This window comes from Hippoglossus stenolepis, chromosome 19, assembly GCF_022539355.2.
Source record: "Hippoglossus stenolepis isolate QCI-W04-F060 chromosome 19, HSTE1.2, whole genome shotgun sequence".
NCBI classification, from domain to species: Eukaryota; Metazoa; Chordata; class Actinopteri; order Pleuronectiformes; family Pleuronectidae; genus Hippoglossus; species Hippoglossus stenolepis.
The window spans coordinates 14,559,385-14,586,859 of NC_061501.1; the positions used below are offsets into that span (position 1 = coordinate 14,559,385).

Consider the following 27,475-nt stretch of genomic DNA (forward strand, 5'->3'; position numbering starts at 1 on the left):
TCTCTGTTGCATTACTAATGCACCCTCTCTGTTAGCGGTGCAACATGCCTGCAGTATGCGGTTCTGTGAGTAATTGCATTGTGAATTCTGTGTGTGCGTTTGTGTGTGTGTGTGTGTGTGTGTGTGTGTGTGTGTGTGTGTGTGCGTGCATGCATGTGTGTCTGCGTCTTTCTGCAGTCCTGGGGAAGATCCGCAGTGCAGTGGGGAGTGCCCAGCTCCTGATGTCCCAGAAGTTCCAGCAGTTCCGGGAGCTGTGTGAGGAGAATCTGGTATGTGTCACCTCATCCTCTGTATGCTCGTCCCAGCCCCAGCCCCAGCCCCCCCCACCACCACCACCACCACCAACACTGACATCATCCTGCACAAATCATCCTGACAGGACAGGCCAGTGCTCATTTACTATGCATCTAGTGTGGAGTGTGCTTCTGCTCACCCCTACTGTCTCTGACATACAAAAATAAACCTTGCAGTGTGAAAACTAGAGCCTGAGAAACAGGGATTTTTTATACTGTTTGTGTTGAAGCAGCATAAAACCTTTTTCTGCAGATGTTTATTCTTCTATTTTCTTGTCAAAATATCACACGTGTTGCATAATGTTCTGGATACGAGCCTAGTTTCCAAATTTAGAATATGGTGCCTGATTTATTAATAAATAAGGTTGTGCCATTTGAATTCTCAATAACTTTGTGTGCATTTCACTTAGTTTAAAGCCGATTCTGCTGTCAAACTGAATTATTACACAGCAACAGTACTGCTCCAAAAATGTGTGATACATAATTGAACAACTTGTGTACGTGTGTGTATTTGTTCAATTGCTTTCTATCAGAACCCGAACTCACACCAGCGGCCCATCTCCCAGGACCTGGCCGGTTTCTGGGACATGCTCCAGCTGTCAATCGAGAACATCAGCCTGAAGTTTGACGAGCTCCACCAACTCAAAGCCAACAACTGGAAACCTCTGTCGCCCCCGGAAATCCAGGTGTGGACACACATGGCGAATACCAGATCCATTAAACCTCCATTTTAAATGATGAAAGTCACCTACTCTTAGTTTTGCTTTTTGAATGGCTTCACTAACCTGCATGTTATCTGCTGCTTTACTGTTACTGCGAGTCCCAGTGATTCACAGTGAAGCTTTGTTGTAACATGCACATGTGTGTTGTGTACTGTCATGTTGCCTGCCTGACGTCACCACCTGTGTTTGTGTGTTTTGTTTTGTCTTGTTGCCGACAGTGAGCTGCTTTTGAGAAGCTTCTCTACCTGCCATGCACCGTTGGGGCCTGTCCTTCTCCAATGGCCGCTTTTACCTCACGCAATGGCCTCCACCACGCTCTCTTACCCCACACAAATGGCTGCCACTGTGAACCATAACCTCATTCAAACAAATGCATGCTCCGCCATAACGCCGCAGGCAGCTCCAGTGCTCTTTCTAACCCATACGCCAACTGGCTGCAGTTGTGTTGCTCCTTACTGTGTTGCGTGTAGTAGTCTGTCATTAAGACTATTTGTCATTCCTGTCCAGGAGAGAAGGATGCCCCCTCCCGTGCCAAAGAAGCCCCAGAAGGGCCACCCTCCCCTGGCTAGGGACCGCTCGCTGGAGAGCAATGAGCGCCAGCGTCTGGAGGCTCGCAAACGCCTGCTAGCTGCCAAACGTGCTGCGTCGGTTCGGCAGAGCTCCGCCACCGAGAGCGCAGACAGTATCGAGATTTATATCCCAGAGGCTCAGACCAGACTATGAGACAAACACACACACAGACACACTGTCCCACACACACAATAGCACTGAATGGTAAGGCTAGGGTGCTAACGTTACATAATCCTATTATTTGCGGACTTCCCAGATCACTGTGGGGGGCGTCAGTCAGGATGGAGGCAAATGTACATTTACAATATTTATTTATTTATTGATCTGCTCCCCGTCCTCGTTTCCTCCTCCCAGCCTTGATGTAGCACTCCCTCTTTCCTCCTGTACCTCCGCCCGAGCCCTTCACTCCCAAAGAAATCTCTTTATGGATCCCTTTTTTTTTCAAAGTGACCTGATGTTACATAAGTAAGCCAGGTGTAGCACAGCAGAAATGCTTCACGTCAATATGTGTTACAGGGAAACGTGGAGGAAGCATGCACGTGCACGAGGAGTGTGTGTGTTTGTAAACACACACGCAAACACACACAAGAGAGAACAGACCTATGAACTCATATTTTATATATTTATTAAGTTGATTTTATTCTTTTTTTTACAAAATCCCATGATTCTGATTCTGAAAATATAGATTTGTTTTGTATAATGAGGGTAAACATCAGAGCAGAACATTGTTGAAAAGAGCTGACAAGGCAATTATAGTGACACAGTTCACCATGTGTCTGAAAATGGGTCTTTCCGGTGTCAGGAGGTCGACCCGGTAGGAAAGGTCAAGGGTCAAGTCGTGTTTTCCCCCTCCAGGTGAGGCGAGGGAGCGGATTTTGAAGCTCTGCATTTCACTGTTTTAAAAACACCACAAAACCTAATCAGTGTTTTTTCGAGCGAGACACAGAGTCTGCGTGCGTCCGTTTCTGATTCAGAACTTCATTTAAAAAAAAGTGCTTCCTACTTTTCTGGGGTTGTGACCGATAAGGTAGCAGCATCGACGACCTGTAAACAGACCATCCGTCCTGTCTCATTTTAAACTGAGCAACACGTTTGTATAAAGGACATAGCGTATAACGACCTGACTTGCATGCCGACACAAGGTAACTGATATTTATGTCCTTTTTTTTTTTTTACAGGTTTACTCGTTTCTCACGTTGCATTCGAGCTCCTCGGTGTTGCGGAAGCTAAAAATACTGATATTTGGTACAATACTGGTAGTTGTACTATATTTTACTATGTCGTTTTTAAACAAGAGAGATTTATGGACAGTATTTGAGACTGAAGGACTGAAAAGGGACTATTTCCTCCTCACTGTGTGTGCACTATCTCTGCCTCCAAATGAAGCAATTATTTCGAGGTCATATACAAAAGAAAAACCAATTTATAATATTTTGTATTCATGTTTAATTTATTGATTAGAAGAACAATGACTGTTTCTTGACATTGTGATTATGATTATGCACTGACAACAAGGCCCTTCTACTGTGTTTATGTTTTCTGTGTGTTTAGCATGACAGGCACCTTTTTTATTTTGATTTCTGTTTCAGTGATCAGCCTTAATTTCTAATATGATAGTTGAGCACAACAGCAGTCTCAGGGGAAGGAGTGAGTGTGCATGTGTGTTGTGTATGTGAGACTGTGTGAGACTGAGGATAGGAGCGCGTGCGACTGACCTCATGTGACTGTATGTGACCCATGGCTTTTTTTCTCTTACTGTACATAACCCCCCACCCTGAAGACAGGCCACGTTCTTAAATAAAGGAAATAGTCTCCACGCCATGTTTTTTGAACACCTGGGCCCTGCTTACTTCAGCATAACAAGGTATTTCTGTCCGCTGCTCGAACACGGAGACAATCCTGAATCACACAAATGTTCCGACGACAGACTATAGCAGGACTTTGGGGTGTCAGCCTGTATTGATCTGACAGAGTTTCGTGCCATTGGATAATTATAGATAAAGGATATATCCCTGCTATTTGTCCCTATTGAACGCAGCCTGAAGATTTCATTGATTTGTTTGTGAAGGAACTCGAGTGATGAAGTAAACGTACAGTTGGATTTGTATTTCCTTTACCTGGTCAATTTTAGAGAGGGTGCATAAAAGTAATAGTTCAAACTTGAATGCCATATAATGTAGATGAAGATTTTTCTTCTTTTTTTTTTACTTTGGAACTTGTATTTGAATTAAACTGTCAAATGATTTCATTTCTTATTTATGTTTTATTATATTAACATATCAATATAATGCTCCTGGTATAGCAGGGGAGTTAGAAACCAGAATGTTGGATTGTGGCTAAACTCTAAAGACACTCCAGCAAACCTGGCAACCCTGGAGCTTGTGATGTAGTTATAATAAAGAGGAAAAACATTCAAATAAACATTTGTACATACATGAATGTTTCCCTATGTAAATGTAAGCTAAAAAAAGAACCCAATCAAATGACATATTAAGCAGATATACATTTTGTAATTAATGTTATTACACTGTTGATGTTATGGCACGTGTATGAGCTCTTATCAGCATTAAAACATATATATATATATCATTGCCATAATTTTGTTGTGTTGGTTTCTTTCCTGCCTCCACATGTGTTTTCAATTGGAATATAATTAAACCGATTACAAGGCCGGCGTGGTGTGTTTTTAAGGGCATTTCCCTTCCGCAGGGGCGGCTCCCCATAATTAGACGGCACTTTTGGCCTCGGTTTAGCCTCAACGCTCCTGTACACGCAGCTCCTGGTGATTTGTCATTCACACATCAGTCATGCTGAGGGGAGGCACACTGACCTCAGCGGACAGAGTTTAGGGGTGGGTGAAAAAAGGGGGGTAGGGGGGGTTTCAGCTTTGTATAAGGCCTGACCCTGGTTCAGGCCTTATAGTCCGTTCATCCTGCGCATGGTCTACCATGGTGGGCTGCAACTGCCCACTGTGCGCCTGGAGGTCTGTTTAAACCTTATGGGTGATTACATCCTCCTGATTGGACCTGACCCCCGCCACCACATGACTCGTCACTTTAGACGGGCAACATCTGACAAAAGGTGGAAAACTCAAAATGCATTCTAAACATTTGGTGGTGACCAGCAGGGGCAATGCTCCAGCCTCTGAAAGTTAAAAACCAACTGTTCCCACCAGTGGAGGAAGAAGTACTCACAGCTCTGCTTTCGTAGAAACCACAATTTGAATATATTAGAGTAGAAGTAAACTAAACTAAACATTCTTAAAAAATGACATATACAAATGTTTTATTGACAAAAACATCAATAAAAACGTCCAAAATCCACCCGTTTGTTATTATTGAGAATGCTTTTCAGGAATTAGCCAGTTTGGGATCAATAAAGTACATCTGTCTATCTTTAAAGTTATTCACTTGACTGCTGTGATTGGTCAAGAAGGTGCTGGTGCATGTATTTTATATACTAATTATTGAATCTGTAATAATACAACTTAGTTTTAATTTAGAATAAATATATTAGAGTAAAATGTACAATATTTCCTAAAAATGTATCAGTGGCATCAAATGAACATCCTCAAATACTTGTACTTAATTACAGTACTTCTAAACTGTGTGTACTGTCATATTTTAATGGAATTAATAACAATTTCTGCTGCTGCCTCAGCAAATACACACAACGCATCATATGGAGATCTGCAGAGAAGCTTTGGGACCAGAAGGGAACAGCCGTCTTCCACTAGAACGAAGCAGCTCGCTCAGTTCTGAGCGGCCTTCCATCGACTCCACTGAGACGCAGGCGCACACAACCCTGTTGGCAAGAAACCGTTGACGTCTGCTGTTTGCCCGTGTTAATTTATGCAGGATTATGCTAATTGGAGGGAGCTGTTGTAAACCTCTCGCACACAGGAATGCCTCTGAATGCCTGTAGCGGTGGCCCGTGGAAAGACACGAACGCCAGCCTATTTCCATCCTGCTTCTGATCCTCGAGGGATAAATCTGGGATCTTCACAAAGTTTGACAGGATTTATAGGAATTCAGCTTGTATGGATGTGTGTCAGATTTCAGTGATCCGCTGTGAGGTTACAAAAAAAAAAAAAGAAAAAGATCCGATTCTGAGATGTAGAAAAACAAAACTTTATTTGAATCCCATGTGACCCCTATTTGCCACAAACATTGCACAGTATGAAAAGAAATCACATCATTGGGCATCGTGTCACATTAACTATACAAATGGTCCTATTATACATGAAAATGGTTGTTTTTGGTGATTTCAAAAAAGATGCTGCCTTTGTCCGTTTGTCAAACAGCAAATGCAGAAAAGACATCTGTAGTGTTTTAAATTCATCAGTCCACTGGCCGTCGTTTTTCGCTGAGTGATGGGATGAAGGCTCAGACTAAGAACCTGCTACATTGGTCATCTGAAACATCCCTCGGTGGAAATAAAGAGTAAAAAAAAAAAAAAGCATTGAAGTCTTTTTTTCCTTTTAAAAATAGCTAAAAGTAAAAATTACAAAATCAAAACTATACTCATGAAAACACATAACATTTACTACAGTAGTGAATACGTTTGTCCTAGATGCCAAGAGCAAAAGTATGTTTAAGACACTGAGATGACCGTCCTCTGCCTTTAGTGTGCAAACGAATGAGGCAGACCAATCGCGAACTGATCTCTGAAATGTGAAAACAGTCAAAGAAAACGTGTGTGGATGCGACCAATCCGTCCGATTGGTCCGTGAAACGAGGAGGGGGTCGTGATTCTATAGCTCTTTCTGCGCTCTCTACGATGATATACAGTATCATGGAAAGACATAAGACAGGCAGCTTTTTCTCTGCTAACATTTTTGGTCCCTGTGTGCAAATAAGATACACATGTAGATACACACGCATGTATATGAAATGAATAAACGACGTACAGCCAAGGCACCTCAATACAGTTTGTTTCTTTTTCAATAAAAAAAACAATCCTCATCAATTTGATTGGTATACCAAAAATAGAAATGATCAGGCTTTCATGTGGATTTGTTCTGTGTTGCGTGCAGACAAGTCACTTGGACTCGGAGGAGTTCCATAGTCGAGACACAAAAGTCAGTCTCCGTCGCCTCCTCTTCTTCGTCACTCTTCCTCTTCTGTCACCCTCTCCCTTTAGGAGACCAGCTGTTTGGCTTGCAGCTCCATCTCTGCGGCCCGTTTCAGGGCCACGTCCACCAGGAGCTGGAAGCCGCTGAAGTCTTGTGTGAGGTCTGGAGGGGTGGGGGGTGGGGTGTTGAAGAGCCCGCTGCGGGGGCTCAGGTTGCCCTCCATGCCGCTGCTGCTGAGGATGGTGGTGGTGGTGGTGGTGAGTGGCTGGCTGCCCAGCCCCTCATCCTGGCACCTGAGCAGCGCCTGCGCAGTCTGCAAAAGCTCCGCCGCCCTGTCGCAGTTCATTCCGGGCACAGAGGGCTGGGAGGCCGTCGGGCTCGTCGGGCTCGTCGGGCTCGCCTGCATCGCCGCGCTGACAGTGGTGTGACAGATGACAGAGGGGCGGGTGGGCACGAGCCCCGGAGAGGGGGACGAGGAGGTGGGAGAGGGGATGGAGGGGGACGCCGCCTTCCTCAGGACGCCGGGCATGGCCTGTTCGAAGCTGGAGGGGTGGAGAACGCGTTTGTCGTAGCTCTCGTCCATAGCGGCCGTGGGGCTGCTGTGTTTCGGGGACTGGGAGCTGTCGGAGAAGCTGTCGCCGGCCTTGCTGCCTTTCCTGGATATGGTAAACTGGTTGGGATCTTTGCCGTCTTTCCTCAGCATCTCTGGGAGAAGTCGCCGCCGAGCGTTGATGAACCAGTTGCACACCTGGAAAAGACAGAGACACATGCTGAGTTATTGAAGAAGCAGCATCACGTGGCTCGCTTACGTTCTGCCTTGCAATCTAAAATAAAATCTGCTGGTACACTTATCTCCAGGTGCAGTTTGCACCTGTGTTCTAAATAGAGGAACCACAATGAAACACCAGCACCCACCAGAGACGACATATTTCACACCTTTAACGTTTCCTGTTTATCATTTCAGCTCTGCAGAAATGAAAACACAGACCCCTGAGGTTTACACTAGATGATAATCACAGTTCAAACTGGGAGAAGCTAAACATCACGTCCAGTTTGGATTTCTTAATCCTGTATTTTAAACAGCTTCCAATGAAACTCATCTCTTTGGTCATAGCTGTAATCGTTGTCATCTTTCTTATTTTCTCTGCCGTCCAGCAGGCTAGTCGTAACTGGCTCAGGGAGGCTTGTAGCTCTAACTATGTAAATGACTCCGCATTGTTCCCAGACAGCTGGGATGGAAAGGGGCTGGAGGGAGGGAAATTCCTGTCCGAGTGCCTCAGCCAAGCCCACAACACACAGGGAGCGAGTTTACTCACTCACGCTGTCTCATGCACTTTAATGTTGCCACATCGAGCTGGTTTGGATGACCTTCAGTTCACGGTGTGTCATGTTTTGTTTGCCATCCGTGCAGGAAATGATTCAATCAATCTGACACTTGCTTCCTTTGGAGTTTACAGTGATCTATTTACACTCTAGGCAGTGAAGGTGTGTGGTAATCTTTAATATCTGTGTGCATACCTGCAGTGTGGACAGTTGAGTCTGCTTGGACAGGAGGGCTTTCTCCAGTTCCGAGGGGTAAGCGTTGTAGCGGTGCTCATACAGCCAGTCCCTGAGGATCTGCACCGACTCCTTGGGCAGATTCCCTCGTCGTTTCCTCTTCCCGCTGCCCCCCGTGCTGGACGACAGGTCCAGGGGGGCGTCCACGCTGTCCTCGTCGTCCGTCTCGCTCCCCGACAGCATCACCAAACCTGCGCAGGCAAAGCCCGAGTGAAGAGGAGGGGTGTGTGAGAGCAGGACAAAAGGAGGATGGTGTGCCATCTTGTATGTCAGTCACCCAGCAAATCTGCCGCAGCCGCTTTTACCCAAACGCAAGCTGTCTGGGAGGCAGCTGATGTGTCAGAAGCAAGCTGTCAAGTTCAGCCATGTGATTCATATAAGGAGCGAGGGAGGGAGTGAGGAGGAGGAGGAGGGAGCGAGGGAGGGAAGGAGGGAGGGAGGGATGGAGGGCGAGACGTCACAAAGGCTGGTCTGATGCTGTGTCAGTTATAAAACCTGCCTCAACAAATACGAGCCGGGTCGACCGCACAGACAGCGAGCACACCTTGCATTGCTCAGAGTACAGTGAAGTACACCGGCCTGAACCATCCAGTGAGGGAGGGGAGGTTTTGTTTTGAAGAGCAGACACATGGCAGATAATAAAAAAATTCAACATTTTCAAAAACATGTCTGATCATCATCAAACCGGATTCAGGGGAAATAAACTGTTTGTAAAAACCCAAACTTTGATCAGATTTGTGTTTGCCTTCATTCTGTTCTCAGCTGATTATGATATTACATGTCACAGACAATAAGGAGTTGAACTGACACCAGACATTTGATCTTCCTCTGGAAAATGAAGAAACACAAGTTTTTGAAGATTATATATATATATATATATATTCTTTCCCCCATGAACAACACAACCAGCAGCAGTGCACTAATACAGGCGCCATTAGGAAACTGCAGAAACACTAAAAAACTTTGTGGACATCAAATGAACAAACCCCTGTAGCAGTGAGCTGTGGGAAAGGAATAAGAAAGTTCCCAACAGGATGAGGTAATTACGTAGGCTGGAGAGAGGCGGAGGGGGGGAGGGGAGACCTGTTGCAAATCAGCGTCTCCAGACTAAACAAAAGAACCCAGGGCTGCGTGCTTCTTTGTGCGCAATCCTAAAGTTTCTACGCGTAAACTGCGCATTCCCCATCAAACCAAGTCCCCCTGAAATGTCACCGCTCAGTGGTGGAGCCAGAAATAAGAGTTTAAACCATGAGAAGGTGACGTTTTGGGGAGTTTGCACAACTTGTACGAGGGTTTTCTTTTGTGTGTGTGTGTGTGTGTGTGTGTGTGTGTGTGAGCTGCACCACGAGGTCCGTGAATGTAACAAGGCAACTTCCCACAATGAGGTCAGGATGAACATTAGCCTACATTTGGATTGTAACGCTGTTTAAACGCTCCGTGCGTTCGAATGTTTAAAAAACAACACAATGCATCGTTTTCATTCGAACGCAGCGTCAAAGAAAATGTATCATTCGAATCCTCCACTTTAACTTGTTCCAACTTTTCTCTCGAAATGTCCAAACAAATATCGCATTCTTAGCTTCAGAGTGAATAAAAAGAATCAGGAAGCTTTGGTGTGATTTGAAGTAGTGTTTTTTTTTGCGTTGGCTTTAAAGTTAACCTAATTACACGGTGACGCGGAGGAATAAAAACACGCATGGCGACGCCGCGCTGTGTTGTGGTGTCAGAAAGTGGCACACAAAAAAAACGTACGTGGGAATAAATACGAAGCGATAACGCAAACGCAGCTTTGTGGACTTTTGACATCGCGCCAGCACATGGCAGGGAAAAAAGCCCCCTGTCACGTCTGGGGAAGGAAACAATAGACTGCGTGGTTTGCTTACGAGGGGAAACGGCTGAATCCGTCTATTTATAAAGCATCTTTTTTCTTAATCTTAAAAAGCATCTCTTACCCTTTTTCGTCTTCATGTCCACTTTTGTCCTCAAGCGCAGAAGAAAACAGTCTCCCGTGTTTGTCCTCTTGTCTCCGAATAAATCTCCCCACGGCGCGTATCCCGAGAAAAAATCCGTATTCATGAAAAACTCCTCTTCTGTCTTTCTTTCTTCCTTTCTTTTCTTTTTTTCCCGTGTGTTTCCTCCGCTCTCTGTTCTCCTGTTTGCAGACTTGAGGAGGAAGGAGGTGTTGTTTGAGGTGGAGGTGGTGGAGAGAGGGTGGGTGTGGGGGGTCACCTGAGATCTCTGCGACTCAAAGCGCCTTTTTCCTCATTGACTGCGTGTTTGATCGTGGAAGTGGGTGACAGCTATCTTTGACAGCTGCGTGACTCAACGCACAAGAGAGAGAGAGAGAGAGAGAGAGAGGGAGGGAGGGAGGGATAGAGAGAGAGAGAGAGATCCTCCCACCGCGCGGGGAGAAATCTCTGACATCAGCATGGTTTGTTCCACTGACATGGAAACCGAGCTGCTAATCTACGCCCCTGCTGCAGAATAAATAAAACGCAAACAACAACAACAACAACACGGTTACATTGTGGCGCTTTGATGTTTACGCGTGCATTCACAATATCAACAATATAAACAATAACAACAACAACAACAGGCTGGTGGACGCGCGGGGAGCACTGCGGACCTCGTGGTAACATCCTCCAGCTACAAATGATCACCACGGTGAAAAATCACAACAACATCGCAACAGGATGCATCTGTGACGTTTTGCAGGAATTAGCTACATTGTTGCATCTTGTGGCTTTAATCTCTTTTCACGTAGCATTTTGGCGCATTTTGTGTCAACGCTTTTTACATTAATGCTCCAGCTCTGTAGAATATGATCTGTGACGCTATTGTGCTTCAAATTCAAAAATCATGCATCATTATAATGTTGTGTTTTGCCGATTAGGAGTCAATGTTATTATTATTATTATTACAAAGGCTGCACCTCTGCACACACTGACTGTCACATCGCTCATTCTGCTGTAGCACCACACTGGAGCACGTTCTCCTGATACTATATTTATAATTTATCGTTTTTAAATCATCATTATTTTAAGCGATGTGGCTCTAATCTATCACAAACGTGTGAATTACACTATGCACCCTGTGGGGATGTGGAGCTCAGCTGGAGGTTAGTGCACCAGTCCAGGTTTGTGAAGACAACAGCTCGGTGAAGGAAGCGATCAATGCCTTCATTTGTATTCTGTGCGCAACCCTGCGACAGCTGCTGGAGCAACGTTTCTCTCTTTCTTTTCTTTTTTTGAATGCATTTGTTCCAGGCGAGCGTTTGTTTCTCTCTTGCCTGAAGGTAAATGTCGCCCCCGGGTGTGCACATGTGGTACTGCAGTTGAAATAAACCAAACATTGTGGGAGTCGCGTCCCCTCTAGTGGCCACACGCAATATTGCCAGTTTAATCTGTAGAAGGCCAATTTAGTTGGGGCTGTTCTCAAGAGAAATAGTTCCTTATAATATTTATTATGAAATGTGCTTAGCTTTATACATAGTTATAACCTTTATTTTATATTGAGCTCTATTTAATATTTTTTTATGACATTTCTCTCATAGCTGAGCTGACCTGTCCATCACTTTTCGTTGTACCGTTGACCTTGTGTTAACTTAACATTTGACAAATAACGCTTAAATTTCTCATCCATGTGTAACAACCGGGTCTGATCAGCCTGTGGTAAACCTGCCTTGTGAGTCATGTGATAAAACAGGCAAATATTGAGCTAATATCTGCTGGTGATCCCTGATAACAACCGACAGTTGGCCACTTAACAGCAAGCTTGTTCAGAGGACCTTCAATACAAGGGGTTTTCACCATGTTCTAAAAGAATATGATAAAATCTCAAAGGAGTACTATTTACAAACGTCCCCTAAAGGCCCCATGTTGTTATATTTCAGTATATGCAAATGACAAAGTCAGTAGAAATTCAAATAGGCAACCAACCACAGAAAATCTAAACTTTACACCGGACAGCCACAACATTTAAACCACCTGCCTGATGGGGGGTTTTCTGTGGTGTCTGGCAACAGTTCATTTGGGCCCAGAGGGCTTCGTGGTGAGGCCTCTACGAATGTGAAACCTCCCACAGATGCTCATTGAGATCAGTGTGTGCGCTTGTTCAGCAATGTTAAAGTAGGTGTCAGAGGAACATCGAGGTGAATGACTGGGCCCAAGGTTTCCCAGCAGAACACAGCGCAGTAAGGACAGGATCAATGTGTCTCACTTCACATGTCAGTGGTTTTCATGTCGGATCCGTATATTGTTTTTCATCATAACTTTATTTATAGCCGCATTTGTAACAGACTCTCCCGACGTAAAGTCTATTTTGAGACATGGCGAATACAGAAGCAGTTTGACCTTTTCACACCGGACAAGTTGAAACCGTCAGACAATGATTTAAAAATAGAAACATGAGTAATTCAGGCCTCCTCAGCAGCCACAGTCACAGCCTGGTGTTACCATCAAGTCAATATCAGCCGGTTCCAGTCTCCAGACTGTGTGTTATCTGTCATAATGATAGTAATTATTATTTATTTCACCTAATTCTAAATAATAACTGAAATGTATGTATATAATATAAAAATATATTATAAATAAATATATAGAAATATGTTTACTTTTGTATGGTATGTATTTTATTCTATGTAATTGTGTTTTATTTTATCTGGACCCTACATCTGAATAATAAATGTAATATCTTATACATGACATGATGAGCTGGGCCAAATAACATAGGATTTATTACTGAATCACCATAAGGATATGCCGATTTCTACATACATGTATAGATATAAATGTATTTATATTTGTACATTTGTATGTATTTTACATGTAATTGTGTAATTGTGTTTATTTGGATCCTGGCTGAAATGTATGATGAGCTGGGCCAAAAAACATAGGATTTGTTTCTGTTTAAAAAAAATTATAGGTTGACAATTGTTCAATAATTCATATGTTCAAAACCACCACTGGGGTACATTTGTATTTTTTAAGAAACTTCAAGAAAATATTTTATTTTGAAAGCCTTTCAACAGAAGCAGTTTCTTTGTCATCCTGTCAGAATTGACTGTGTACAGACAAGGGGCACAACTGAAGTTATGTCCCAGAAATCTGCTAACATCTACCAGTAGTTAGACCTTCAAACGTACAAGGGACATTCACCATCTTATCTTATATTCTGAAATATCCTTTCTGTTTCATTTGACTATAAACCATAACTTAAGTGTTGGGGGTCTTATTTGTTTTTGATCTTGTATTACTTTCGGTTTTATTTGCCTGTGTCCTGTCATATTTGATCTTGTTTTGACTTTGTAAAGCACTTTATTTTGAAAAGTGCTGTATAACTAAAGTGTATTATTTGTATTACTTAAAGGTCCAGTGTGCTGAATACCCCTCACCTCACCCTCCCCTTCCGAACACGAAGCAGAACCTGTGGCAGCCTTCACTTGTCATAAAAACTCAAAAAGGTATTTAGTTTGTCCAGTCTGGGCCACTGTAAACAAACATGGCGGCCTCCGTAGAGAGGACCCTCTCCAGATGTAAATACAAAGACGCTCATTCTAAGGTAAAGAAAACAACAAGAATTTGTACAATTCAGTGAAAACTTCTCTGGGATTCTTTTATTGTCAATTTCTGCCAATAGATCTTAGTCTTCCACACTGGACCTTTAAACAGTTTTATTCTGAAAGCCTTTGAACAGAAGCAGTTTCTGTTTCGTGTTGTGTGACTTGACAGTGAAAACACAGACAGGCTCCTGTTTCAGTCTGAAGGGCTAAAATTAGGGAGGACCCCAACTCCAGATGACGCAAGGGGCCCAAAGCGTCCGGTGAGCGTCGGTGGTGACAGGAACCCGGACCATGGAAACCTTCCCTACAACTTTGCTGTTGTTGATGACAGGCCGCGTATTTTTAGCCCTTGTTGAAATCTCGGTATAAAGGCGTCGGTGAAAATGCAGCTGTACAACAGTGCGCTGACACACTACCCGAGGTCGTCTCGCAAACTCACCATAACTTTATCCGCGGCGTCCGAGCGACCGAACGGAGCGAAGGACACCGAGAAACCGGCAGTCACCGAACCAGACGCCACTTCAGCGGCCAACGGGGATTCAGAGAGAGGAAGCGCTCCTTCCGCAAACATGCCCGCCTTCTCCTGCTTCGAGGCGTCATCCATGAGGCCGATCTACTTCACGTCCACCGCCGAGATTCTGATCCGCAGACCCGACGGATCGGAGAGGTCTGTGCCCGTCCATGTGACGAGGGAGAACAAAAACAAACCCCCCAGCTCCCACCGGGGAGGCAGCATCCTCTGCAGGGACAGCGATGTGATGGTGGACTTGATGGATCAGCTGAGAAACGAGACAGAGGGGATGTTCCCTGACATGTTCACCAGCAGCAACACCTGTGGAGCCAGAATGGAACAGTGTTCCAGTGAGGATGGTGCGGTTTCTGTGACTGATGCTCCCACCAGAACCAACGGATGGGCCTCCACGCACGAAGCGGAGCCAGTCCCATCCACAGCAGCTCAGCCTGGAGACAGAGTAGAGGAAGATCACCATGATGTGAGCGTTGGCAAAGCAGATCCGGGGTCAGAGGACAGACGGGCCTTCGAGCTCAGCGTCCTGCAGGAGTCTACTCCACAGAGATGCCAAGACGGAGGGGAGGTCAACGACAAAGTGACCCGGTACATGGCTGAGGTGGAGAAGCAGAACAAGTACCTCCAGGAGAGGAACAAATACAGGTACCAAATCATTCCAGATGGCAACTGTCTGTACAGAGCTGTGTGCAAGGCCACGTACGGGGACCAGACGAGGCACAAGGAGCTCAGGGAGCAGACGGTCCATCACATCGCCGACCACTTGGATGAGTTCAACCCCATCATCGAAGGCGACGTAGGCGAGTTCCTCATCAACGCAGCACAGGATGGGGCCTGGGCCGGCTACCCCGAGCTTCTCGCCATGAGCCAGATGCTGGACGTCAACGTCCACCTGACAACAGGGGGGAGCTTGGAGAGCCCCACCGTCTCCACCATGGTGCACTATCTCGGTGAGGAGGACACCTCCAAACCCGCCTTCTGGCTGAGTTGGCTCAGCAACGGTCACTACGACGTCCTCCTGGACAGACATCTCCCCAACCCGGAGTATGAGGACTGGTGCAGACACTCTCAGATGCAGAGGAAAAGAGACGAGGAACTGGCAAAGTCAATGGCAGCCTCCTTATCCAAAATGTACATTGAGCAAAATGGGGTTGCGTGATAGAAATCTGCAGTAACTTTGATCCTGCTTAGTTTTACATATACTTAAAATGATTTTTATAAGATTTATATTATGAGAGAAAGGAAGTGCAGTGCACATACTCTGGATTTTGTCAATGCCAACGCTGAGAGATTGGTGGAAGTTGTGATTAATTGATTAAGTTGTGTTTTTTGAAAGTGTCAAGCTTGTCCTTGATGGTGTGGATCATGCTAACATGAGTTAATACTGTTTCTGTACATGTGCGGTTGAGTCTATAGTATTTATATTTATAGAATAGTTATTTTTCTATATTGCCTTTGCTTGTGATGCCATCGCCAGAACCTATCAAATACCGAGACACTTGGTTTGCATTCTTAGCTGCTCTCTTTTGCACAAAAGTAGTTCGGAGAGTTTCATTTTTTCAATCTAAAGGGTCTGTTTTTTTTCTATGGTTACACTTCTTAAAAGACAAAATAAAGTTTTGAAAGAAAACTGACTTGCAATGTTTTCACTTGCTTCCCTACATTTCCAGATATTGTCACCATGACAACATCAGCTGTTATCTCGGGTGCGTCGTACGTAGCCGTAACGGAATCCGTCTATTAAGTTAGATCAAAGCAGAGATGAGGTCATGTGTGCGGCACTCGTCCTCCTCCACTCCGCTCCTCCTGCTGTCACAAAGTGAAAAGTGATGGAATCCATTGCATGCAGTGACCCTGGGGCCTGCAGCCTCCCTTCAGATCACACTGCACAGCTCAGTGTATTAAGTGGCTGAGGTCCAGGAGTATGAGGAGATTAGAAAGGACCTGTGCTGTGTCTCAGTATAAAAGTCCCTGTAGTTAATACATTCATCCTGTTTGGTTTCTGTCTTTTATCAAATTAATGGGAGACAGCTTCACCAGGAGTTAATTTAATAGTAGTTTACTTGTATAAACAAAGCTGCAAAGTGCTTTACACATTTGAAACAGGATAAAAACAAGTGGAATCAATCAAATCCAAAAATTAATATACAAAGAAAACCTAAATAATTGAATAACCCCTCCAAACAATGAAGATAGATGCTAAAAGACATACTAGCAATAAGAACGTGTGCTCAGGCCTCCATGAGGATTTAAAATATGTCACTGATTACTCATATAGGCGGACTATATGTGTACAGTTTCACCTCTTGTTATATAATTACACTTTTGTTCTTTTTTTGTCATTTCACTTTATTTGTTCCACCAGTTTTGTGAATCTGTGAGAAAAATATATATTTAAGAATTTTATTTTAAGTCATAATTGACCTATGCTGTTTACCTAGATAATATATGGGTATGTGCTAAAGAGAAATATTATAAAACATTGAGGTTCAAAGAACACAGTCTAATATCTGTGTATCAAACTGTGTGAACTGTATTTTATTGACATATTTGCTCCTCCTCCTCCTCCTCCTCCTCCTCCTCCTCCCCCTCCTCCTCCTCCTCCTCCTCCTCCTCCTCCACTCTCTTGGATTCCATATGAAAACGTTGCACTGTTCTTCCATTAGGTGGCGTTGTAGCCCCCCATATACTCTTGAGCAACGTTACTGTATCATAAGAGAACTTTATATTTACTATTTTTTCTTTCTCCAATCTGATTCAACCTCGGTTTATTATTGAACCCACATAAATAAATGAGCTGCACAGAGCTCAGACCTCTGAAGTTATAATATGAGATGTTCCAGATTCAATTTTAAGTGGATGCTGGGAAATTGTAATTTTTATTTCATAAAATAGATTTTTTTTAAATTAGACTTATAAGTTCCCTGGTGTTGAGTAGGTGTTTTATATTAAATACTGAATCTGCTAGCGGAACACTGTGCATAGAACCATAACAAGTTTTCAAATAAACTTTATTACAGTTATGATTTATCCCTTTTTTAAATATATATCTGATTACAATGATTATTTATCTCTTATCAAAACAATAAACTTTATTGCAGTGATTCTTCATCTATATTTTAAAATGAACTTTATTAGTTATTATTCATCTCTTTTTTAGTTTTTTTTACAGTTATGAATAATCTATTTTTAAATACACTTTATCACACTTATTATGAATTTCTCTTTTTAAAAATAAACTTGATTACAGTTATGAGTAATCTCTTTTTAAATAAACTTCATTAAAGATGTTATGAATTTCCTCTTTTTTAAAATAAACTTTATTAAAGTTATGATTAATCTCTTTAGAAATAAACTTTATTACGGTTGTTTCTCATCTCTCTTTTGAATAAACTTTATTAGTTATTAAAGCTCTACAGTGGTGACGTCACTCTGCGGTCATGTGGACGGGAGAAATAAAGTTTGTAGTTTTCTTGTAACGTGGGGGGGAGGGATGGGGGAGTGCTGGGGGAGGGAGAGAGCCTCCCCCTGCTCCTCTCTGGTGGAACAGTGTTGGGGAGGGAGGGGGCAGGTACCGCAGTGTCAGACCCGGCTCACACACACTCACTCCCGGCTGTCAACACCTCACAGGGGGCGGCGGTGACGGAGGCTCCTCGCCGGTGTGAGCAGAGCAGCGTGGCGGGCAGCGAGGCGAGGTGAGGCGGTTACCTCCACACCCGGTGAGAGCCTCGGGAAGTTAACCGGATCCTCTGGGACCAGCCCCGGGAGAAGAGCAGCCCGCAGCACGGTGCGCCTCCTGGAGCCGTGACCCGAGAAGTGTTCACCGGACATGTCGGGACACCGGGTGCAGTTCGCAGATCTTCCTCCGAGTGACCGCAGAGGAAGTCCCGGATCTCACAGTAAGGAAAAACCCTGCTGCTGCTGCTGCTGCTTCTCTGCTGACCTTCAGTTTTAAAGTTAGATTAGAAAAAGGCTCAGTTCAGGTTTAGTCTTGTGAAGCTCAAGAACATCACTAGTGATCAGAGTAGACCTACAACAGGAAGCAAAAGAGTTAAAGCTACTTTCTCCTCAGAATCTCTGGAAAATGAAGTTTTTCTGTCTCGTGCTTCTTGTAGCTTCATGCAACCACATGTCTGCAGTGATGGGAAACAGTTCAGCACCTCAACCCCTTAAAAATACATGATTACACTTCTCTACACGTCAAAGTAACTTAGCCTTAAAGAGTTTCTTCATTGTGTTTCTGTTGTTTTATGTCTTTGACAACTTGTGATACCTGTTTCAGACACTCACACAACATGTATGTTGTTGTTGGGGCCGGACGATAGTTTCAGATCAGCCGATACCGATAAATATCACGATAAATGTCACATTATTATTTCTTTTCACGTTTAAATACAGGTTTTTGCTCTAACACTTGATAAACAGCAAAATATTTTTACTAAATGAATGATGTGTCATACCTCCTCACTTCACAACAAGCAATATGTCTATAGATAAATATATATTGCGATGATTCCTGATACCGTTTTATTGCTCAGCTCTAGTCTTTATATACCATAGAGCCGTTTTCAGACATGACCCCCGGAGGACGTCTGGAGAATTGGGTCGGGACTTTTCTGCGAAGTTTACCTTTCACGCATGCACAACACAGCAGGAGATTCTCCACAGAAACCTTATAAGCGTTCAGGTGAGGGGTGGAGCAGCAGCGTATGAATTCCTCGGTGGAGGTCACGTGTTTTTGCTAACAGCTTCTGTCGCATGTTAGAAACCTCATCAACACGCCCACTCACTCGTGATGAATCCTGCTGCGTTCACACATCGGTTCCTTCAGACTTTCTGCTGACTTTTAACTAGGGGGCTGCCTGGAGAAGGCCTGGAGGCCCCTCAGTCGGACATCCACACAGAGGATCTCCTGAGATGCTCCTCATCCTCCCCTGGTTTGTGGAGGCGGTGTTGACCCTTTAAACCCCCGATCCACTCTGCATTGGCGTCAGTAGCCATGACCCCCTTCACTCCTCACCTCTCCGCTCTTACCTGAAGTGGCAGGTGCCCTTTTACGTGCCGCTGCTAACTTTTCCTCCTCAGGGTCTCTTCAGTGAGTGCAACACTCTCTCATCACGCTCTGCCTCAGTTAAGGTGACGCTCACCTTGAGATGTCGTTTTCCGCCGCATCCCACAGTCTTTAAGTGCGGGACGCGCTAATGGCTGCTAAATGGGAGCAACGCATCCGGGGCTTTTGTGCTTTTACTGCTGTAAAGTGGATCGTTTAAGGATGTGCTCGTGGTTGCGTACGAGGTGTGATGCTGCAGTGGGTGCACTATACAGCACGAGACACAGGGGAAGCTGAGCTCATCGCCATGGTGACAGGGTTTGAGTGACGGGAACACGTGAGCAAGGATGCGATAGGAAAATTGCCCGTTTGCTGCAAAGCCCGGGTGCATCTACGTTGCACTATTCTTTTCGTGTTAATGCGTATTTGTCTCCATCTATGCAGGGAGCTGCTGTGGCGCGATGTGAGATCACATGTAACATGCGTGTGCGCAGCAGAGTGAGAAGTGCTGATGCTGTGTGCGGGTGAAAGCTCAGGTCGTGCACAGGGTCGGTGTGTGGAAGGGCAGAACGGCAGCTTCAGCAGCAAACCACGCATTCTGAGTCAGCCCATCCGTTTTCTGCTGTTGTCCAGAGGCGAGTGTCAGTGGGGTCAAGTTTCAGTCTCTTCTCTCTCTCCACCTCTGTGATCGCACACACAAGCAATCCACCCGCTCGCACGACCTCAGAACCCACTTCAAAGCTCTGCTGCTGGACTTATTGTCCTGGCCTCCACCTCCCGGGGAAGATTTACTCCTCATATTAAATGTGGGGAATATAAATAACCAGATAGCAGCAGAATAGTGTAGCATCTTTCAGTTCATCTTTCATTATCAGCTGGCATTTAACGGAAGCATCTTTCTGTAAGATTTCTGTATTATTGGGTCTAAGCATTTTACCAGTGTTTGCTTTTCACTCAGAACACAACTGGAGTATGTCAGGGTCAGACGTGTTCACAACAACAGGAACATGTCCAGAACATTCAGATTAGAGATGGCGCCTGGTATCCAGGAGGCAGGACGCGGGAATAGTAGTTTTTGTTTACAGCTTAATCGACACCTGCGTCAGGACCTATTGCCAAAAACTCTTGAATCTCGTTTTCTTTCCAAGTCGACGTCTTTGTCTTCTACGTGTGTAACACCTCTTTTTATTCCTGAGACGTTTTACCAGGGGGCTGGAAAACGTTTCCTCATGTTAAGCAAATATAAAGTTGTGTCAAGAACAGGTTATATGTCTAATGAGTGTTGTTTCGTGCCGTTTACATAGCTGCAAAAGGACGAGAATGACATGACAGATTACTACTTAACCTTTTCCCCCTTTTTTGTAGAAGCACAGAGAGAATGTGTTAATAACAGTGCCCCTGTTTTACAACACCTAGCTTATTAGTTAAGAAGTGGAAATACTAACCTGTCTGTGAAAGGATGAGACTTACGTGTGAGAACCTTTGAAAAGCCAAACCTCCGGAGATCGCCTTGGAAAATGTCAGTTTTCAGCAGTGAGAAAAAAGAGATTAGTGCAGATTGAAGGTCACGAGATAAAAAGAGGTTTTCAGGTTCATCTGCTTTAGTGTGGATGTGGTTCAAGTTGTTAACAAGATTATTTCTGTTGTATCAGGGACAATATCAAACTGTGCTGTGTGTGCCAGGTCAGTTTCATTTGAGGCGTTTGACTGATCTCTGGATTATCTGAAGAAAAACATGTTGCTTCCTTGTTTCTTATATGTTCCTGTTTTCCATTTTGACCTTTGAGAACAGTGTTTGATATAAAATCGAGTGTCCTTTAGATTTTATATTTAGTTATGTTTTCACCCTGTCCTTTTTTTTGCTTGGTTATTGTGTGTGTGTGTTTGTGAGCAGGATTATGGAAAAACTACTGAACAGATTTCCACAAAACTTGGTGGACGGATGGAGCATGGGCCACGGAAGAACCCATTACATATTGGGGTGGATCCAGACAAATTTGCCTGATCTAGGATACTGTTTTCACTTTCTTTAAAATTGCAAGATGAGGGCATTTTTTTTACATCTTCACCAATTTCCCCAGGAATAATTCATGGATCTTGCTGAAAAAAAGGAGCTAAACTTAGGGGACCAATATCTTTAAGTGTTGGCAATTTGCTGCAGATCAAAATAAAAATCCGAATCCAGCAGATTTAAATGTGGTTTCACAACATTTTGGGTTGGGCCTTGGTGGAGGTATCCACTCTAAGTGCCATTCTAATTAGGAGCTGTAATTACTTTTAAATTATGCTTCATCTGAGAGCTGCACATTCAATGAGTAAAACAGTCGTGTGTCTTTCAGTGAGATGCTTTACATCCTGGGCAGCTGCTCCATGTTCACCATCTCAAGTTTCCACCAGTATTTGTAGATTATATGTCAACAGCGTCTGGAGGAGTATCCTTGGTCTTGATTGGATCTGAATGAAGATATTGTCTTCTCCGTTCCCATCAGGCCTGTAACAGTTCCCACGAGGAGAGGGTGGAGCACTTCAACATCCAGCTCAATCACTATCTTGATCTTCACGAGGAGCAGCTCGAGTCGCTTCGCGCTTTGCTTTCTGCCAAGAGACTCTTGTTAAGTGGCGTCGTTAGTGGAGCTTACACCGCGGCTCCGTCTCCATAAAGCTTATGCTGTCGTGTCTCTTTGTCTGCCAGGCCGAGTTAATTAAATAGTTGTGTTGTTGTGAGTCCAGATTTTCTTGTCATTCCGCGGCACGCCTTCAGTCTTTCTCTCAACAGGCATTTGCTTCTGGTCCGTCACATCACTGTGGGAGGAAACGTCACTTTGCCCTTTATGCACAGGATTATACACAGGATTATACACATGCATTTTCAATGACATACTTAAGAGAAAAATTAATTTAGCTCTAGTATATACAAGCAAAACGATTAAGGATCGTGATTGATTAGAAAATCCACCGAAAATGAATCAGCAACTGTTTTGATCATCCATCCAACTCATTTATGAATTGGTAATCAAAGAATGTGTGTTTTTGAATCAGTTGTGGAGAGAAAGAGGTTGTAACCTGCAGCAACAACAGTTTCCTTGATTTGTATCAGCGACTTTGCAGTTATTGTGCTGCTTGTGTCTTAACCCATTATTGAAATAATTGTTAGTCGCAACATTAAATTCCATAATTGCATCTGAAAAGGTCAGAGAAGTGAGCAGAGGAAAAAAAACAAACTGTAAAGCAACTTAGAAGTGCGACTTTGGGCAGAGAGAGAATCACTTCAGAATATACCCACTAATCTGCAGTGATTCGATGTTTCTATTTGTTAGGTTTAAACACTTAATCCCACACATTACTGTGGTATGCACCAGACTCCTAAACACACTGTCTGGTATTGAGAGCTGCTGTTGAGCGGGTGTGTCGGGTCACACCTGTCCACTAACCAATTTTCTCTCGCCGCCTTACCTCCTCACCGCGGTAAATAGGATATTCGCGTGCATGTGACTGATGATAACAACTGGTTCACTGTGCTGCACACCAACAACTACCAGAGGAACCTGCTTGTTTGCGAGTCTGTATTGTGAGTCACCTTAACCGAAGAGTGGTATCTTGGGTGTGTGGAAAATTTAAGATAATTGCATATTTGAATGCAAACGCTTGCTTGAACTTACTTTAATGAGAAATTATAAAATTATGGAGAAATTATTTGTTTTTTGTCTAACGACTACAACAGGAGTTCATGTCGTGCTGTGGACTCCATCAGCCTGTTACACTCACTTGGTCTGAGTTTCCACTTTGCTCTTGTTCAAACCACATTGTTTTCATCACTTATCAGTGTTTCTCTGTCAAACTGTCCAGGACAAACAATAAACATGGATATCAAACTCCAGGCGATTTTCTCGGGGGAAAAAGAGAAATGCTGTGTTTGAATGATAATCACAGAATGTGCACCGGCTCAGGAATGCAGATGGCGCCTGCACCGGTGTCGAGCTGCAGAAACCAGGGGGGCGGGCTGACGTCCTCACGGCTCATGATTCTCAGAGAACGCAAATCAAAATGATGTGAAGGTCAAGATAAAGCATGGCCTTAATTTCCTGAGACGTATTTCTATACATAGTTCACTCACTGCTACTATTGTCATCTCTTACTGAGCCCCTGTCCTCTCAGAGGACGGTGTCAAATGCCACGTCTGGTGCGCTCTCTGTCCCGGCTGAAGATGCTGATCACATTGGATAGGCACTTGAGATGATCCTTCTGGAAATAGGCAGCCCCCTGAGATGCTTAACAGCTGTTTCCACAGCGGATTAAAAGCCTCTCTCCCGGAGGGCTCGTAAGTTTCCCTCAGGAGTGTGAAACACAACAATGTTAGGGCTGTAGCTTTAACAGGGGGCATTGCTCTCTGATAAAACAGCAGCAACCTTGAGTCGATGCTTTTTCTTTTTGTTTCTCAAAGACTTAACATACTTTCGAATCAGCGTTTGTGAATGAGGTTTAGTGGAAATGTATTATCAATACGTCTTTAGGCTTTTAGACGTGTTTATTGAAGCCAGTGTTGATTCATTGTTGTCCAGACTTTTCTCTGACAGTGTTCATTGTGCTGCAAAGGTGATTTATGATGGTGAAATTAGAAATCCAAACACTTGCAGTCATTCCAAAGGAGCCTGATATACTGTGGGACCGTCCTCTGATGGCGTTTAATCGTCAACAATCTCACATTTCATCCGTTTTCTGCTGACTCCTTCAAATCCTCCCGGTCGAGTACATCCGGCTCTAATGTTACAAACTGAAGAAACTGAAAGCACTTTGCTTCTCTTTGGCCTATTTCATAACGTCTGACATTTTGTTCCGTCATCAAGGGTTAGTGAGAAAGTAGAATTAACTCACTCATGAGAAACGGAGTCAAAGGGAGACTGTATTTTGAGAAGATGAAACAGCACAGGGATCTACAACCCTGAGTGCAGCACATTACATAGTAGATGGTATCTTGTGCTTAGAATTACTCCTGGTTGAGTCATCGCCTCTGACTCACTGGATGGCTTTGCATCACAAGACTTTGCATGGCTAATGAATTATCCATCCTCCCCTGACTTCCCCGTCTCTCCAGCAGCGGGATGCCGGTGAACCAGATGTTTACATTTTTTTTCCCTCTCATTGATACCCCACCATGACTTTCCTTCCTGAAGAGGATGTGATGAAGCATAACACGCTTTTCTCAAGAACGCTGAGTGGAGCTGGAGTCAAAATGCAAAATAGGGAGATGATAGCGTTCACCTGTTCTGCTGCAACAAGTGACACGTGGACCTCTCTGTCAGCACAGGGCGCTTAAAGCTGCTTCTCGAGCTGGAGTCTCTCTCACTGCGCAGACACAACAGCGCTGCCGTGCCCACCGCCGCCTTTTTTTTGGTCCCCCGAGGAATCGGCTGTGGAGTAAACAGACACTTCTGTCTTGTTTATTGTCATCTCAAGTCTGGGAAGACCTAACGCCCGATAACACACACAGATGGGAATGTGCACTGTTAAAATGATGACTCTCAGAGGGGGCCGCAGCTCTCCGCACGGTGGTCGTTCTTTCCGCCCTGAGCAGCAACTCTTGAAATTTCTGTGCTTCTTTATTGGTGATTAGAGACAATCTGGCTGTATATGTGTGCTGTTGGGACGTTGGGTGTAATAAACAGTCTCTGCATGCAATCCCCCCCACGCACTAATGATGCACGATGCCAGCAGCAGCGACACTGTTTTTGTAAAATGAGTAACGAGAAGAAAGCAAAAAAAAAATTATTTGGACCTGGACCAGTGAAAAGTCAAATAGCCTCTCCTTTGATGTTTCAGCGAGGTCATGTTCAAAGAGAAATATCAAACAGGTACGTGGGGAGAAAACGTGAGGGAGGTTGTGCGCCTGATGCTTAATATTGTGTGTGTGTGTGTGTGTGTGTGTGTGTGTGTGTGTGTGTGTGTGTGTGTGTGTGTGTGTGTGTGTGTGTGTGTGTGTGTGTGTGTGTGTGTGTGTGTGTGTGTGTGTGTGTGTGTGTGTGTGTGTGTGCACATGATAATTAGGTTTATCTTCCAACTCCATGCTGAAATATCAAGTCTTGTATTGACCAACTGGGATTCTAATGACTTTACAAATCAATCAAAAGATCCCCGTCACTGCCACAGAGGTCGGCCTAGACACACGCACACACACATCCACACAATAACTCTTGTGTCTGCAGTCTGCATTGTTTTTTATTGTAGAAGGCAGAGCATAAAAGGGATGAGAACATCTTTGAGAAAAATGTATTTGACAAGTACTTTGACCTTTTAGTTTGGTCCACGTTCCATCCTGTAACATAGAGGTTTATGACCTGTAATGCAGCCCAGCCACCAGAGGGCGATCAAAATAGTTTGGCTTCACTTTTGGGGAGCTGTCATGTCGTTCATATTTATCTACACTCCATGTTGAAAACAATAATTTGTGGTCTTGTGCAGAAGTGTATCTCGGCAGGGAGCAGATACTTCCTGTCTCTGCTGGTTGCCTGGTAACCTCACTGCTCCAAGGAGGCAAATGAGGATAAACTCTGAAAGATTTGAACTAATCCTTTATGTTTGCATTACGTGTATCACTGCAACAGCTGTGTGTGTGTGTGTGTGTGTGTGTGTGTGTGTGTGTGTGTGTGTGTGTGTGTGTGTGTGTGTGTGTGTGTGTGTGTGTGTGTGTGTGTGTGTGTGTGTGTGTGTGTGTGTGTGTGTGTGTGTGTGTGTGTGTGTGTGCTTGTCCATATGTTGTTTTACATTCCAGTAATATTCCATGGGAAGAATTTGTTGCTTAGATACTTGATCTGTACAAACTAAGACGCCTCAGGCTGATATTTCAACATAACTGATAGAGGTAGCTTATGAGACACACACACACACACACACACATACACACATGTCTGAACATATTTTCACAGCAACGTTGTGTATTTGATAAGCTCCTCCTGATTACAAGTAATTTATGCTCACTTAGCTAAAAACACGGCGTCTGACACCACTCATTTAACATGCCAAACATTTAGCTCGAGTATCTAATTTGATAACTGAGCCTGTGGATGGGAAAAGAATCCACTGCCGGTCAATAACCACAAGCCACTCCTGTCAGTGTGATAGATGGGAGGTTCAGCGCCGGGTGTTTATAAGTGGATGGGACGCCACTGATTGGGTGCGGTCACAGCGAGGGCCAGTGGGAGGAGAGCGCACATCCAGAAAGTGCTGAGAAGTTCAGTAATGACCTTACAGCACTTTCTTTCCGCCTTTTTTCCCCCCCCAGAGATGATGAAAAACACCTTCAAAAGACAAATGAGTGATCAGCGAACTTCAGATAAAAACAAAAAGCTATCTGCAACATTCCTTATGTCAGAATGAGAAAATTAGAATAGACAGAGATGGGTGTTGTAAAGGTTTTGCACTCCCTGAGAGAGATTCAAGAGCTCTTGGCGATTAGGGCAGAAGCTGGTGTCGATGTGTTGTAAACAAAAACACGTGATTTCAGCAGCGGTATTCATACGTCCTGCCTCCTTAATGCTTTACCCAGACACCACCCCTCACCGATTGTTCCGGAAATGTTCCTGAATGCGTCTGACCCCGGACAATCTCCTGCTGTTGTTCTTCCTCTGTGAAAGACAGTCTAGAGAATGTCTGAACCCAAATTTTTTCGTAGTTCATGAAAGTTCTGAAAACAGCTTATATTTGAAGAATGAACAAGGGGCTCATAGAAATCATTTCTTTCTCATTTCTGTTGCAAAATTAGGGCTAGAATTAGGGATATAGCCATTTTTGGGACATTTTCACTGATTTCCGAGGGAAATATTCATGGATCTTGATGAAACATCAGGTGCATTTAGGGGACCGGTATCTCTGAATATGCAGTGTGGTGCAGCTTGACTGTTGGGGCCTTGGCGGAGGTCTGCGCTCTACTTAGTGTTGATTACTATGACGGTTTTATTCCACTGTCTAACTCCCCACCTTAACTTTCCTGTCACTTTGGAATATCAGAGCTTGTGCAGCTGCTGCAGTAGCAGAAAGTCACTCGGCGATATTTAACAATCAAACAGGACGTTGTGCCCGCGATGCTAAACGCCACGGTTACGCCGGCTTGGCTGTCAGGAGCGGCTGCA

General features: G+C 44.2%; 4 protein-coding genes across 10 annotated transcripts in view; 3 read left to right on the forward strand and 1 right to left on the reverse strand.

The window, feature by feature from the left end:
- Window positions 1-4,180, forward strand: part of LOC118098480 (disks large-associated protein 1) — a 94,805-nt gene extending 90,625 nt beyond the window's left edge. For 6 of the 7 annotated variants that reach the window (XM_035142320.2, XM_035142321.2, XM_035142319.2 and 3 more), the window contains 3 exons: window positions 178-269; window positions 827-979; window positions 1,523-4,180. In XM_035142320.2, the coding sequence (XP_034998211.1) occupies window positions 178-269; window positions 827-979; window positions 1,523-1,738 (461 nt within the window). In that variant the 3' untranslated portion in view covers window positions 1,739-4,180. The other variant, XM_035142326.2, reaches the window with a different exon arrangement.
- A 1,519-nt stretch (window positions 4,181-5,699) lies between these two features.
- tgif1 (TGFB-induced factor homeobox 1) lies at window positions 5,700-10,572 on the reverse strand. Its single transcript, XM_035143111.2, has 3 exons — window positions 10,169-10,572; window positions 8,178-8,407; window positions 5,700-7,407 (listed from the first exon to the last, which is right to left on the reverse strand). Exons 1-3 carry the CDS (start codon window positions 10,290-10,292, stop codon window positions 6,724-6,726), a joined length of 1,038 nt encoding a protein of 345 aa, XP_034999002.1. The 5' UTR covers window positions 10,293-10,572; the 3' UTR covers window positions 5,700-6,723.
- A 3,303-nt stretch (window positions 10,573-13,875) lies between these two features.
- LOC118098880 (OTU domain-containing protein 1) lies at window positions 13,876-15,936 on the forward strand. The gene has a single exon (XM_035143115.2). It carries the CDS (start codon window positions 14,160-14,162, stop codon window positions 15,459-15,461), a length of 1,302 nt encoding a protein of 433 aa, XP_034999006.2. The 5' UTR covers window positions 13,876-14,159; the 3' UTR covers window positions 15,462-15,936.
- A 1,948-nt stretch (window positions 15,937-17,884) lies between these two features.
- Window positions 17,885-27,475, forward strand: part of si:ch211-285f17.1 (sickle tail protein) — a 109,458-nt gene continuing 99,867 nt past the window's right edge. Inside the window, exon 1 of the mRNA XM_035142880.2 lies at window positions 17,885-18,201. Within this exon, the coding sequence (XP_034998771.1) occupies window positions 18,132-18,201 (70 nt within the window). The 5' untranslated portion in view covers window positions 17,885-18,131. The remainder of the gene's footprint in view (window positions 18,202-27,475) is intronic.